General features: G+C 44.1%; 1 protein-coding gene across 5 annotated transcripts in view; it reads right to left on the bottom strand.

Annotated features, from left to right (window-relative positions):
• Positions 1-15,428, bottom strand: part of FAM234B (family with sequence similarity 234 member B) — a 34,697-nt gene that overhangs the window by 18,628 nt on the left and 641 nt on the right. For 4 of the 5 annotated variants that reach the window (XM_042890531.1, XM_042890535.1, XM_042890534.1 and 1 more), the window contains exons 2-8: positions 9,108-9,500; positions 8,099-8,197; positions 6,059-6,247; positions 4,792-4,922; positions 3,976-4,123; positions 3,474-3,615; positions 2,909-3,052 (exon numbers count right to left, since the gene is read on the bottom strand). In XM_042890531.1, the coding sequence (XP_042746465.1) occupies positions 2,909-3,052; positions 3,474-3,615; positions 3,976-4,123; positions 4,792-4,922; positions 6,059-6,247; positions 8,099-8,197; positions 9,108-9,500 (1,246 nt within the window). Of the gene's footprint in view, positions 1-2,908; positions 3,053-3,473; positions 3,616-3,975; positions 4,124-4,791; positions 4,923-6,058; positions 6,248-8,098; positions 8,198-8,974; positions 9,501-15,428 lie in introns of those variants that run through there. The other variant, XM_042890536.1, reaches the window with a different exon arrangement.

Below are 15,428 nucleotides of genomic sequence, written 5' to 3'. Positions count from 1 at the left end.
GACTTGCTATGGAAATACAAAGACAAGATAAATTAATCACTTCTTGTGACAGTCAGTTCTAATGATTAATCTCATCCTCAGAAACATGGCTGCATTTTCATTTTCTGGAACATGAGCAGCTTCTGCTCCAAAGCACTTTTCTTGCTACAGCAAGATTAAAATTCCTGTTAGCTCCTGTTACTTACATGCACACATGAACTCATCTCTCAAGCTTCCTCATCTAAACACAAACTTAAATCTTCTATGCTGAGGCATTTTTCCAGCCCTTTTATCCAGATTTTCCAGCCACTACTTTAAAATGTGCAGACCAGAATGGCTTTTTAAGAGTAATGCCACAGCACAACAGTGGCTTACTATCTATACTTGTATCAAGGAGGCTACGAAGATGATAGAAAACCCACAGGGCAACATATATGAAGAGCAGCTGAGGTCCCCTGGTTGATTCAGCGCAGAGCAGAGGAGCTGAAGGGAGGCCTGATGGCTGCAGCTCCTCACAGGGAGTGGAGTGGCAGCGCTGAGCTCTGCTCTGTGTGACAGTGACAGGGCCCAGGGAAAGGCATGGAGCTGACAGGGGAGGGCGGCTGGGGGTGAGGGACAGGGTCTGCACCAGAGGGCAGTGGGCATGGAACGGGCTGCCCCGTGTAGTGATCATGGCCCCGTGGTACTCAAGAAGCATCTGGATAACAATCTCAGACATATGGTCTGATTTTTGGGTGGTGCTCTGTGGAGCCAGGAGTTGGACTTGATGATCCTTGGGTATCCCTTTCAACTCTGAATGTTCTACAATTCCATTATTTTATTATTAACATAGTACACTTTGGCAATCACAGCTAATAATTTAGAGGCAGTCTCATGACACGTTCCTATAACTTAAAAAATCTCCTGTACCAAAAAGAAGCAGTAGGCTATTCTGTTCTGAGGGCATTCACTTAAACTCTCTCCTGATGTGGCACTTCTCGTACTTCTGGCAGGCTACAGTCAGTGGCAGATTCCACACATCGAATGCAGGCAGGCATATGTATTTTAGATGCTACCAATCAACTGAAAAATCCCTTGGGCACTTTCTTGTATGAACCAGAAGGCTAGTAATTATTCCTGCCTAACACTAATCCCCACAGCAACCAGTAATTAATCCTCTCTTATCTGAAACATCCATTTACAACGCAATTTTCAAATGCTTACACAATTTCATGGTCTCTGAACTTCACTCTTGTTTTATAACTGGTTGTCCATTATGGTCTTCCAGGGATCTTGTCAAAATCTATCCAGAAATGCAGCACACTTGCAGAAGCCAGGCTGTTATCTGAGAATGCACCCAAAGGCATGGACTTAGTCTGCTTGGCTAGAGCAAGACAGAGGCTGGAGCAGGGTTACTGAGGGAAAGGGGAGCTCTCAGCTGGCTCAGTATACTCTGTCTGATGGTGACCTGGGTTTAAGCTTGTTTGTCTGGTGACACCTCAGAACTTGGACTAGAGGACTTCCAAAGATGCCTTCCAATCCCAACTGTTCTGTGATTCAGTGAACAGAACGACAAAAGCATCTTTCAACACTTCTTGATTTGAATCCCTACAAATTTTCCAATTAGTTTTTTCATTTAGAAGTTTTTTGCATATTATTGATTTTATAGCATCTGTGAACTGACTCTTGTTTAGTCAGCATACACTTACCCTTCAAACTTGACCCATATCCAGAAGCCTGAAGACTCTGGAACAAAAACTCTTTTAGCTCACTACCTTTCCCAAACTGAGATCAACTTGCCACAACCCATTCCTAAAGCCACTGCTTATGTCACCCACCAGCATTCAAGACTGGGCATAGCGTAAGAGTATCAAGTCTAGATGACCTTTTTTTCTTAATGAAGATTCTACTCCTTCCTCCTATGGAAACTGTTGGCAGGTAACACTGAGCTGAAAGCTTCTTTCTTTCCTCTAGATAGCAGAGCTAGCAATCTGTTTCCCACATAATTTCCTTCAACTGTGCCCAGCTGCCCTTTGCAAACATTTAGCACTCAGAAAACTGAAATTGCCAGTTATTATCAAACCATTAGGTCTAGCAAATTGCTTAACTTTTATGTGTGAAGTCAGAGGATGAGAAATATTATTTTAAGGTTTACATTTAGTATAGATGGCAGACTGCCATCAGAGTGCTGATTTTCAGCTTTCAAGGAAGATTAAGATCCACTCGGCATATTCAGACACCTCTAACACTTAGCACCACTAATGCACCTGCTCCTCTCCACTGAGCTGGCAACCAGCAGCTGTGGACAGCAGACGGGCTGAATCACACACCAGAAGTCCCCTAAGCTCCAGTGCCACAGTAGTCAAGACATTTATGTTGGATATCTGTATCAAGCCCTTTGTTTATTAGAATAAAGAAGGGGACAGACTTTTAGCAGGGTCTGTTGCAATGGGACGAGAGGAAACGGTTTCAAACTGAAAGAGGGGAGATTTAGACTGGATATGAACAAAAAAAAGGGTTTTTTTTTACAATAAGGATAGTGAAGCACTGGCACAGGTTGCCCAGAGAAGTGGTGGATGCTCCATCCCTGGAGACATCCAAGGTCAGGCTGGAGGGGCTCTGAGTATCTTGATCTATCTGTAGGTGTCCCTGCTCACTGCAGGGAAGTTGGATTAATGACTGTTAAAGGTCTCTTCCAACTCAAACCATTCCATGATTCTACAATTTGTCATCACTCACACATTTTAAAGGTTTAAAGGTTTTGAGCCCTCTGCTCTGTGTTCCGCTTGCCCTCCTTCTTTGTGCATCAATGTACACATACGCCTCCAGCTCATAGGTTTCTTTGCAAACATGGAGAATTCTTGATTGCTTTCTAAGGAACACATGCACTTAAAGGTGAAAAGTAGGAAATAGAAATAAAAAAGAAAGGAAAATGTTCCCAGTAGATAACCTGCTGATGTTCTGAATTTCCAATGTCCAGCGGGGCTCCAGGTCCTGTCCCTGCAGTAGAATCAAGCCATCTTTGGTGGTGATGAGCAGGTTGCTGCAGTTTGTGTCAGGTGCCTTTATCGTCTGCAGGAAGTCAACACCCCCACTGGGAGAAATGGAAAGCAGAGAGAAGATTCCTAGGCTTGTATTTAAGCATCTCAGCATTACCTGCCTGTCCACCCAACAACCTAAGATTTGAACTAAGCTTGGACAGGTTCATCTTTTCTTCAGTGACTGAGGTTAATTTCACATTGTTATTTCTTAGTTAACTGACCTAAATTCAGATCTGTGCTCTTCTGAACGTCTTGAATTACTATAAAAAGCATGGGATGCAGGTTTTCATATTTGTTCCCTTTTATTCCTATCAAGACTGATTCTGACCACAGTTTGGCAGTACTGGTTACAATACTCCATAGTATTGTCAACAGCCAGAAATGGAAAGGAAAGAACTGTGTCTAGGAGTGCAAGAAGGTATACATTTTTCCTTCCCCTTCCAGCAGAGCCAAGATTATAAGTTTGTCTCCTACCTGTAAATGTCAATGAGCTCTGACAGGTTTACAGATCTGCGCTTTTCCCACTCTGGCTCCTCCTGATGCAACATCATAGGAAAGCTGTCCCGGTTTCTGGCTTGGGTAAAGATATCCCTCAGGGCAACTGCTTGAACATTACCTGCCAGAAAGAGTAAAGATGAAGAGTCTTGACTGCAAAGGTTAATTTCATAGTAACACAGAGGGTCCTTTGGACTTCTGTTGTTATGGCAAAATGCAAAGGAAAGCCAGAGTTGCACCTTCCTTGGCATGATGCACCACTGGCAGACTTGGCTTTGAGAAACTTAAAGGTACTCCAGGCTAGCAGACATTGATACTCTTCCACTGCATAGCAGTAAGACTCCTTCCCATGCCCTCTGCTCCCAGATTTTACAATGCAAGACATAGTAGAGACATCCTAGGAATACTCTAAGCCAATTTAGGTAAAAATAATGTTCTTTTTCAGAAAGGTGAAGTACTTGTGAGTCAAGGTGCATCTTACCAAAACCAAACAGGATGTAGATGGCTCCCCGGCTGGTGATATGAACTTGAGGGCCAATTACTTTCCCTTCTCCAATGACATTGTACTTCACAGGCCCGCCCAAAGCAACCCCAGTCTTCCCTGACACCAAGACGAAAAACACATCAGGCTGCAAAGACAGAGATGTAGAGATTTCTGGCAGTGCTTTCACACATTTGTGCTCTCAGAATCTTGCCTGGTACCCACAGCATGAAGCTCTGTTGCTCTTTCTCCCCACAGCAAGGTCTAGCTAGTGGTCTCTCTGCTCAGCTTGGCTTCCTGGGATTCTTACATTCATGCCTTTCTCTTGTCTGCAAAAGCATCAAAGATGGAAGGGACTTCAAAAAACTGAACTCCTCTAAGAATAGTAATGCTAGAATTCTGGGGAGAGATGAGCATGGAGGAAATCTGCACTTGATCACACAACTACTTATTACCTAAGGTCAGCTGAGTGCTCATTTTTCCAGTGATTTATCTCAACATGGTTTTCTATACAGCTGCTAAACAGTCACTTCTAATCAGGCATTCACTGAGCAGAAACAATTCTCAAGTCTCAGACAGGGATAAATAATAAACCTTTTGTTCATTCCCAGCTGATAAGAAATGCAGTTAGTGCCATTATTGCTTGATCTCACTGTTCTGACCCACTGAAAGAAACAAGGTGCTTTTCAAGCAAACCTAAAGGAACAAAAATTAGGGGCTCCTGCATCTCCTGTTACAACCTTTCTACATCAAGGTCCTCAATCTTCCTCTAGATAGTCAAGGTCCTTTCTAATCTTGAGCACAGACATGCTGTACCTGTGTTTCTTTGAGGGCCAGAACAACAATATCCCTAATCCCATCTCCATCTACATCTGGAAGAGTTGCAGCTGGTGCAGCCAAGATCCCATCTGAAAGGTGAATGGAGTTCAGTGTCCAGATGGTCTTGCCTATGGAAAGAACAGGATGAAAGAGACCTTGGGGAACCAGAGGACATTCCCAGACAGTTCTACAAAACCTTCTTGAAGGAGGGAGCAAAAGAGCTTGTTTTCCTTATTCCCTGACAAAAAAAAACAAAAAAAAAAACAAAAAACAAGCATACAGGTCAAGCTTCAGTGGGAAGCAAAGCACATTTCTTTAGACTGGCTTTGAGTTGTGTCTTTGTTCTGCTGTGCTTCCTCCTCTGCATCTCTCTAAACAGACCCGAGCTCAAAAATCTTTCTGAAATAGCAAGCTATATTTGAAGTTCATTTTTGGAAGGAGAACCTAAATAGGAATGCTGCTCTGCAGGACAGCAGTTGCTTTCCACAGTCAGCAGTACAGACTGTAGGTGGATGCCAGGAAAGAGAACAGATGGCCAGTTCTAATATTCAAAGTGCAAATCTGTGTCTCCATTAAATTCCCAGCAGTAAATAGCCACTCCAGTATAGCATGCTCACTCCTCCTCAGGGTAAATGCATGTTAGCAGACATGATGTCAAACTGTTCAGCAATCCAGTGTGGACCCAGCTGGAAACTCAATAAAACCTGTTTTACAGATTAGCTGATAAACACTCAAAAAAAAATCCCAACAAAAAGAAATGTGATGCTTTTATTTCTCCATAGTTCTTTTGCCAGCACAGTGATTAAAAATGCAGCATTCATTCATATCTAATCGATTCCTCTATGGGCCTAATTTCTTTGGAAAGCTTATCTAGCTGTAGCATACATCTTTACGTAACTTCTCTGAGACTGGTGTTCAGCTTCTCAGTGCCATTAGCTAGGTGCAGAGCTGTAGTAACAGCTACATGTTGATGAAAATGGATCTTGTATATCTTTTGTGCCATGGAGATGTTATAGGACAAGATAAACATTTTGAATAGTTCTGAAATGGTAGGATAGAGATACTCCCAGAGAGCATCAAAAGTTTGAATGCTCTTTTACCTTTTATAACTTGAAAAACGTTAATGTTCTGACCCTTCCCTGTGTGTCACTAATAACAGCCACTACAAAGAGCTAGCACTGAATCATTCATACTTATTAGCCCTTCAAAAAAAAATGAAAATGCAGCAGCAGCATCTTTCTAACAAGCCAGTACTTGACTCTACCTGTGGAGGCACTAAGAAGGCTGAGGAATTTAGCTGTTCCTGTCACAAGGCAAACGGGCTCTGCTGGTGACCCCAGTGACAGCCCTTTGCACTGCATACTCCGAGTCTCTTCTGGAAGCTGGATGGACCATAAGGTGCTGCCATTCATACCAGAAAGGGCCACCACAGTCACAGAGGGCGTAGAGACACCTGGAAGAGACAGAAGGAAGAGAGTAAAATTCCTTGCCATCAAAGGCTATGTCCACACTGTCTTTGGTACTTGTGCTTGAATTCCAGCTCTAGCTCCTGGAGCTGAGCGGCTCAAGCCAGCTCTATCCACACTGCCTTAAAAGCAAAGGTCAAATCCCACTCTTTGTTTTAGTCTTTCTGCCAGCAGAACCTACTGGTGACCTTCAGACAAGTTAGGCTGTGAGCCAACAGCACAATCAAAGTTGGTGTCTGGACATGAGCTAACTTCAAGAAACGTGATCAGGTGGGCACAGAGGAAACAAGCTCCTTCTGGGGACAACCTGCTTAGTCATGCTGAATCATTCTGTTGTTAAACCAGACTGATCTTTCTCATGTCCTCTTCCTCAGGCCAATGGACACCACTGAGGAGATGCCTTAGGTAATTCCCAAGGCAGCTGCTGCCCCATGTGGAAGGCTTGGGCTGTCTGGGCAGCAGCAGGTGATTGGCAATCTGAGAGTTTTTTCTGTTGTATTTTAAATCAGTTTTTGTCACGGTTGTTGTGAGAAATAGATTGAATGCAACAAATTGGTGTAACTCAGGGTCTTTTTCTAATTCACCGGTTAGCACAAAATAATAGTGAGAAAAGGTGCCCCATGCTGTTTCAACAGACTCTTGGCTCTGATTTCAAACACCAGCAACTTTTAGCTCAGCCTGCCCTTATATAGAATTGTAATCTCTACCTCTCATATCATAAAGTTAGAATATGAACTTCCACACATTTCAAGATAACAACAGTTCCTGTTGGTTCCTGTTTAATAGCAACACTCTGCATGACTTGACTACATGGAGGTTTTGAGCCCACTCTCTAAATCAAACTTAATCACCTGTCAAACTGAAAATCAGATGGCTTATGCTAAAGAGTTGTCTTAACATAAATTCTTTTTGTTGGGTTGGCGGTAATCAAGAACTCCTAATTCTTCAGTGCAGCTCACAGCTGTAGTGTGTACAATCTGGATAAACAGCTAACAGTGCCACAGCTTAGTCCACCAGGTTCCTACCCTAAGAGTATCTCTATCAAACACCATGTGAAGACTTTGAGCACAAGCTTTAGGAGGGTTGATCTCCAGCTACCTGGGTATAGGACTGAGATGTCCTTACACCTGCTTTCCTGTCTGCTTTATGTCTCCTAGCACAGCTTCAGCCCAGGATGCAGCTAGGTATGCCTAGTTCCATTTGGAGCATGCTAAAAACTGCACATCTGTGATGAAAGAGAAATAAGTACAATGGCAAAACACAGAATACAAAGACAACCTCTACAAACTGAATACAGCTTTCACATCAACAGTCTCTTTCTCATGTACTTCTTATAAAGCTTAAGTCTGCACAATTTTCTCTCTGTTGATAGGTTTATTTCTATAGGACTTCTACCTCCTTGCTTTTACAGTGGTAGAACAACTGAGACTTTTAGTGAAGGGCTTTGAGAAGTAGCTTTTGAGAAGTGAAAAAAATAATCATCACCTTATTTCTACCTGCTATTTGTAGTGAAGTGTTTTCTGACCACTTTATGTCTGCCTGCAGATCAGGGACAGAGAGAGGGACAAATACAGGAGAGAGAGATGGACTGATCCCAAGGTGTGGTATGGGGAAAGAGGTGACTGCAAACTAGTATTGAATCATAAACAGCATAATAAAGTACAGACACAGAACAACAGCCACTTCAGGGAAAAAAAAAGAAAAAAAACAACCAAACAAACAACAACAAAAAAAAACAACAGTGGATTTACAGTGGCAGCAACTTTTTCCAACCATTGTATGAATATCCAAAGGTCTGTATTGACAAGTACAGGAAAGAGAGTAGAAGACTCACTTACCCATGACACTGGCATTCATCAGGGCTGTGAAAACGATGAGGATGTCAGGGAGCCCATCACCATTCACATCACAAAGCTCCAGTGGGGATAACACACCACCTACAACAGTCACAGAGAACCACGCTGTTGACAAAGTAGCCACGCAGCCAGCTCTCTGCACTGCGAGTAGAAGGCTGACAAAAAAAACCTTGTGGAGTCTGCTAAGGAATTAATTAATCAATGCCAGGCAGCTCCCATCATGGCTAGATCTTTTATCACATGGAAAGGCAGAAATGTAGCATCTGGGTCAGAGAAAAGAAAGGGAAAAATAGAAGAGCTAAAAGGAAAGAAAAGATGTCTGCTTCCCACTTCACTTTCAGAGGTGATGTGGGAGTCACATATCTTATGAAAGGCTTAGATTTGGAAGCTGGGGCAGAAAGCAAGGAGGGAGAGACATATCTAGACCTGGCAGAAATTATTTCACAATACTGCAGAGGTCAGAATGGGAGATACTTTAGAAATGTTACCAGTGGCCTGTACAGGATGACAAAAGATTCCAAATGTTGATTTACAGATTCAAGCAGGGCAAGACAACAGAAACGAGGTTAGTTGAGCCAGTCAGGAGACATAAAGACCTCTATCCCTCTCTTCCCAAACTTCCACACACTTCAGCATGGAGGAGCTGGTGAAATCCAGGGTCTAGAGAGGGAGGCACTGTGTTTTAAAGTGGGCATTTCCATCTGAAACAGAGCACGCCTTATGGACAAAAAGGCAGGATGGGAGAAGAGTCAAAATGCTTTTTGGTGTTGACAGAAACAAGATTTTGTGATTTACTGCTGTCAGATTTCACAGGCCTCAGCTTGAAGAGTGAGCAGGACAGAGCCTCCTGTCTTTTACCTCGGAGCATCTGCAGTGGTGAGGAAGGGTCTCTGTCCTGAGCTGGCTCTCCCAGATAGGTCTCTCCCGCAGATGCCCAGCCTGGGAGCTGCCACCTCCCCCACGCCAGATGCTGTTCCTGGGGCTTTCTCACCTGCTCCCTGACCTAGGTTGTGGTTCCAGGTGTTATGCAAGTCCCTAGGGGGACAGGGAATGAGAAACGCACACACCAACACAAGAATCATCGAGATCACCACGGTGAGCAAAAAGACTGCTGTGCGCAGGTATGGCATGAGGGATGGAGCAGCCTTCTGTTCCAAGCCCCCAGCTGCCTCTGCAGGATAACCCTCGGGTGCGCATTCTGACGCGTGCTGCTTCGTCATCCCAACTTCCACATCAGAGTCGGGATCCTGCACTTCCTCAGGGGGGCTCTTCCCATTCTTGACACCCCCATTTTTCTGTATGTTGAGTACGAGGTCATCTTCACTTTCATCACTATCGGCCTGAGTGAGAGGATCGTACTCTCCAAGATCTGGGCTTTTCTTTCCTGTGGAAAGAGATGGAGAAAGACAACAAAGCATTCACTCCTTGCTTTTTCAGGACCTAAGTGGAGAAAAGGCTGCAGTGAGCCACAAGTTCCAAGTGACAGCTGTGAGAAAAGACTCTATCGGGTTTATTTTATTATTATTATTGTATGTATATATTATATATTGTATTGTATATATTATATGTATATGTATGTATATTTTCCTGATCTGTAGTGAGCCACACCGACACAAGGCATGCTTAGCCCTCTTGAGTGCCTAAGGTGCAGCACTCCTCTGACTTGAGGCTGGACTCCTTTAGCACTTGCCAAACTCTAATCCCAACACAGTCCCTCTTCTCTTGTAGGCTGGGTCCTTCAAGGGGGCCTTCTGAAACTCACTTTTCCCCTGCTTCCCCTGCCTGGACCTCTTGGATGCTGTATTTGCTATCCTGCTTCATGCGGGATGGAAGGAAGGGTCACACAGGGATAGAGCAGCAGACAAGTTATCAATGGATATCAACTCCTTGATGAGGGCAAAGTGAGTGATTTCACTCTTTTGGACCAGAATATATTCTGGTGTCTGAAGAGATGAGAGATGCTCTCACAACTTTCTCTGCGTGGTTCAACACTGTAATAAGGAGCACTCATGGAGTATGAAACCAGTGCTCCCCCTCTGTTCCTCTTCCCACCCACCACAGCTGACAGCTTGTACCTGGCCTTGCTGAGAAATAACATAGCACTGATTTCTGATACAGGTGGTGGTATGAAAAAGTACCTTAGCTCTAGGCGTCTTCCCAGTTCCCACCCCTGTGACATGGATGTGTGACACACAGATGATTCTCCCTCTAGCCCAAGCCAGCCACATGGAGCATGACGAGGGATGGTGCACAGCCTGGTCTTATATCATGGCATAAGGCCAGGGCCATCTGTTTGCAGGAGTAGGAGAGATCAGGCAGTCTCACTGCCCTGAGCTACGAGGGGAGGAGCACGTCTCAGCGAGCTGCTTCAAGCCACCAGCCTGGGCATGGAGCCATGGCCACTGCTCTGATGTTTATAAGGTTTCAGTCTATTTCTCTCTCTCCTATTCCAAGTTGGGATTTTATTGTCCCAGATATCTGTCTCATTTCCCTTTGCCTAAAGCTGACCTGAGAGAGGAGCTAACTTGCGTCTGAAGACGCTTGAAGTTATACATGCAAGGCATAAATAACTAGCAAAGATACACAAGTAGTAACCATTGTTAGACACTAAGATGCTGAGAAAGTTTTACTGAACAGAAATTAAAGGGCTCTCTTGGTTGTTCTTACTGCCTAAGATAATATGTCTTACTTGGAGTAAGATTATACCTCAAGGACTGTGTTTGTTTTAGTGTTTTGTGTTTGTTACTCTCAGTACAAGAAAGACATGGAAGCCTTGGAATATGTCCAGAGAAGGGCAACAAAGCTGTGAAGGATCTGGAGCACAAATCTTATAGGGAGTGGATGACAGAACTGGGATTGTTCAGCCTGGAGAAGAGGGGGCACAGGGGAGACTTTACCACTCTCTACACAACCTGAAAGGAGGTTATGGTGAAGTGAGACTCAGCCTCTTCTCCCAAGTAACAGTGATGGGACAAGAGGTGATGGCCTTAAGTTGCACCAGAGGATGTACAGGTTAGATATTAGGAAAAAATGCTTCTCCAAAAGAGTGCTGCTGCCCTGGCACAGGCTGCCCAGGGAGGTGGCGGAGTCACCATCCCTAGAGGTGTTTCAGAACCATGTGGATGTGGCACTGAGGACATGGTCATTGGGCAGGGTGGGGATGGGCTGACGGACAGACTAGATGATCTTTGGGGTCTTTTCCAACCTTAATGATTCTGGTTTTTTTCTGTAAAAGGCAAACTCACAGTTCCACATGTACTGTAACACCTAGTTAGTGCAACACACCAGTATCTATTTTGCAGCATGTGGATCTCATTTCTTTCTTGTTTGTTGCCCCACAAAAGGACCTTCACTTCTCCTTCCTGTACTACTTACAATGATGGTCAGTGTTTACTTTAGCATCAAAGAAAAACTGGAGCAAAGGTCAAATGGAGCAGCCAAAGCAACTTGGCCACAGTGAACAGAAGGAAATAAAGGTACCCAACCAGATCCCAAAGAGTCTAAATTGGACTCCTTCTTTCTGAACTATATGCTTCCACACAGGACTCATGTTGAAACAATCCAGTGCACATACTCCAGAAAGTTGCTCCTTGTGGAGGTAGAGCACCCAGATAAAGATACTGCATTCCTAAGGCACAGTATATTTCTGTGAGACACTGTATCACATAGTCCTGCCCTAAAACAATGTGCATTCAAAGGGTGTGCATTTCAGAGCTCCTGACCTTGGTTCTTGGACCTCTGCTCCATCCTGGAAGCAGCACAGACCCCTGACCTCAGCAACACACAGCTGTCCGCTCAGAGATTGCAGTGAGAGCACAGTGTAAATTTCCCAGATATAGCTAAAAGATAATTGAGCAAAACCAAGACATTCCAGAAGTCTCACTGGCAGGGTATTTACAGCATCTCACTACTGACCCAGGTGTGCCAGTTCAAGACTGCCCAGAGTGGTATGAAAAGTAAATGCTGCTGATCCAAGAGTAAGTGATATTTCAAAAAACCGGCCTGAGAAATCAAAGATGGATAGTTCTGACATTAGCCATACTGCTCTTAGTTTTGGAAACAGATGTGCTCTGAATATAATAGCCCAACAGCATGCTTACACTTTAGACAGACTGTGATTTGTTTTGTTATTATAATTCCAAACAGTCAACCCATACTACTGAACTCTGCTGTTCATCTCTAGGGCAACTAGAAGTATTGACTTTTAGGAATGAGCTTTATTTTGTACAGTTTTGCTCTGGATATCTAGGGAGCAGAAAGAACCTTGAAACTACAGCTTATCCACTTCTTGAGCTGGCTGTAACTGAGATGCTGCGAATGTCAACAACCATGTCAACCACCACTGACATTCTGTAGTAGGAACATCTTCTCCACTAAGAGCCAGGTAAGAATTCCAATCCATTTGTTAGAGGCTAGAAAGCAGCTGTGACACAAGTAAAGGTTAAATGGTACTCACACAAGGTACAGTAAGGTAAGGCATCAAATTCCCAGCTGATTTTTATGAAGTATCTTAAGTGCAGACACTGCTCTTAAAACCAAATCCTGTAGTGCTCACTCAGCCCGTGGGAAAGACAATTGCATATCGAACTTCAGAGGAATCAAATGCTTACTTCCCACTGCCAAAAAATACCCTAACAAATGATCTGCAGGTGCTTTGGAAACACATCTGGAGACCTGGTGTAGGCAGACTCAACTCAGCCCCCCGAGGCTGCTCTGAGGTGCAGTGGGGGAGTCACACATGATTCACCTGGCTGGAGGGAGAGCAGAAGGAACATGACTCTTCACCCGAGTTTTAGATCACACTTGCTGTGAGACACAAACGCAGTAAAGGCTGTGTGAAAACAGCAACCTCAGACCATTCAGAGAATTAAGATTTACTGAAAAATGCTCCTGAAGTCAAATGCTTTCCTTTGTGGTCAACTCCAAGGCTCAGGCAGGGGGAAGGCAGTTTGTCCAACAAGAGATAGCTATAAGCTGCCTCTGTGCTAAATGATCAGCCATCAGAAAATCCAGCATTCCCATGCAGTCTTCAAATCTCCAGCATGGAAGTTAAAACGCTAAGACCCGAGTGGGACTCAATCAGAATCTCAACCTATCTCCTAAAATAACAATCTCCGCATAACCTTCATGATCCCGTGCTAAAGAAAACAGACCCTGGGCCATTCTGTGGCCTTCAGCATGTAGCAGACTTACATAACTCACATCCTGTTATCTGCTTTTTGCATAAGGTCTCTAAGTGCAGACAAACTTTGCACTGTACTGGCACAACATCACAGCATTCACATTAACGGTCAGTTTCTCTACTGCTCTGCGTTTTCTTCTGCAGCTGTTGCAAACAAGCAGCTTCTCTTCTGACCTGACACAACTTGTTCTATTCCCCTTTTTCCACAACACTAAGGATAAAACAGAAGTTCCCAGTCAGTGGCCTGTGGTTACCAAAAATCAGAGGAACTGTTGCTTGTGGTCAGTGGATAAGTTACCAGTCATGACACTGGGTTATTATTATTATTTGCAATCATTGAGAATAAATAAATAAATAAATAAATAAAAAGGAAGATTTGCAATGATCAAAGAGAGAGAAAATGCCCCAGTGTTAACTTTCAAGGGAAGTAGGCCTCCAAAATGCACTCTGACTTTGAAAATACTGTGTGTTTGCTGGATAATACTTTTTGCACTGGCAGTTCTTGGGACTCCTGCAGAAGTAGACTGGAATCTCCCAGAGAAGAAAAGGTCAATTGTGCTACAACTTGGAAAGGAGGCACCTGTGAGGTGAAATGTGTTGGAATAAAGTCCTGCTTATAATGAAATATTCATTACTAGTGCCTTGAAAGATATTAAATTGCCATCTTTCTTTCTTTTTGACTTTCTGGAAATGTGTCTATTTGCACTCACTCTGGAGTGAAAAGAGCAAATCTTGGACTTTACATAAGTGCAATTTCAGTGCATTATTTCAGTGATGACATACTGATTCCAGATTCCTTTGTACTCGCTCCAGACTTCTGTTTATTCTTCTGTGTTTCAGTGGTTGGCAGGCACCCATCATTGGGTACTGCAGACATATCTCTAAGTCCGTGAGGAGACAAGTTGCCACATATTGATGTAAATAATTTAATGAGATGCTGCAGGAAAAACAGGCATAGCAATAGGCTTTCTGCTTTCTCACTGCCACTGAAAGCTGCATTTTTCAGGAGTTCACCATGCAAACTGGGTGTGATACATGCAATTTCACCTACAGACTTACACAAGAACTGTTCTCAGCTGCAGCCACAAGTTTCTCAAACCAGTCTTCTCAATGGTACATCTCAAACAGCTCACACTACTGATGAAGATGTCAAGAGACATTTTGTCCATGTTGTTTTATGGTTCCCCTGTGGTCACACATCACACACACATCCACTCGTTTGCATTTTCCTACAGAAACTTCGTGCACAGTGTAGTCCTTCCCACTGAGATCATGGAAGCATTAGAATCATTAAAGTTGGAAAATACACCTAAGATCACCAAGACCAACCATCAGCCCATCCCCACCATGACCACTATGTCCCTCAGTGGTCCCACATCCACACAGCTCTTGAACAACTCCAGGGATGGTAGTTTCACCACTTCTGTGGGTACCCTACGCCACTGTTGCACCACACCTTCAGAGAAGAATTTTTTTCCTAATATCCAACCTGAACCTCCCGAGGTACAACTTAAGGCCATCATCTCTTGTCCTGTTACCTGGTAGAGTGAGTGAGCCCCCCCTCACTACAACCTCCTTTCAGGTTGTGTACGGAGCAATGAGGCTTCCCCTGTGCCCTCTCTTCTTCAGACTGAACAACCCCAGTTCCTTCAGCTGCTCCTCATCAGACTTGTGCTCCAGACCCATCACAGCTTTGTTGCCCTTCTCTGGATGCACTCCAGGGCCTCTATGTCTTTCTTGTAGCGAGGGGCCCAAAACTGAACACATCACTTGAGGTGTGACCTCACGATCAGCTCCCTGCTCCTGCTGGTTGCACTATTCCTGATCTAATCCAGGATGCTGGTGGCCTTCTTGGCCACCTGGGCACACAGCTGTTTCACATTGAGCAGGCTGCCAGCTAACACCCCCAGATCCTTAGAGATGAGCGGTGCCTCAGTGCCCTGGCTGTCCCAGAGGCAGGAGGTGCTCAGGAAGCACCGGCTGAATGGCGCCAGGTGCGCTGGCACTGTCCCCAGCCCCGTGCCACTCCATCCAATGGCAACCAGCAAACTCAAATTCTGGTTTCGCAACGTTGTTGGTTGGGTTTTTTTTTGTTTGTTTGTTTGTTTTTTTTTTTTTTTTTTTTTTTTT

The sequence above is a fragment of the Lagopus leucura genome, unplaced genomic scaffold (genome assembly GCF_019238085.1).
Source record: "Lagopus leucura isolate 7727_CA_CO unplaced genomic scaffold, USGS_WTPT01 Super-Scaffold_100159, whole genome shotgun sequence".
Lineage (NCBI taxonomy): Eukaryota > Metazoa > Chordata > Aves > Galliformes > Phasianidae > Lagopus > Lagopus leucura.
The sequence above is the reverse complement of the archived record's forward strand: the minus strand, read 5'-3'. Positions and strand labels throughout refer to the sequence as shown.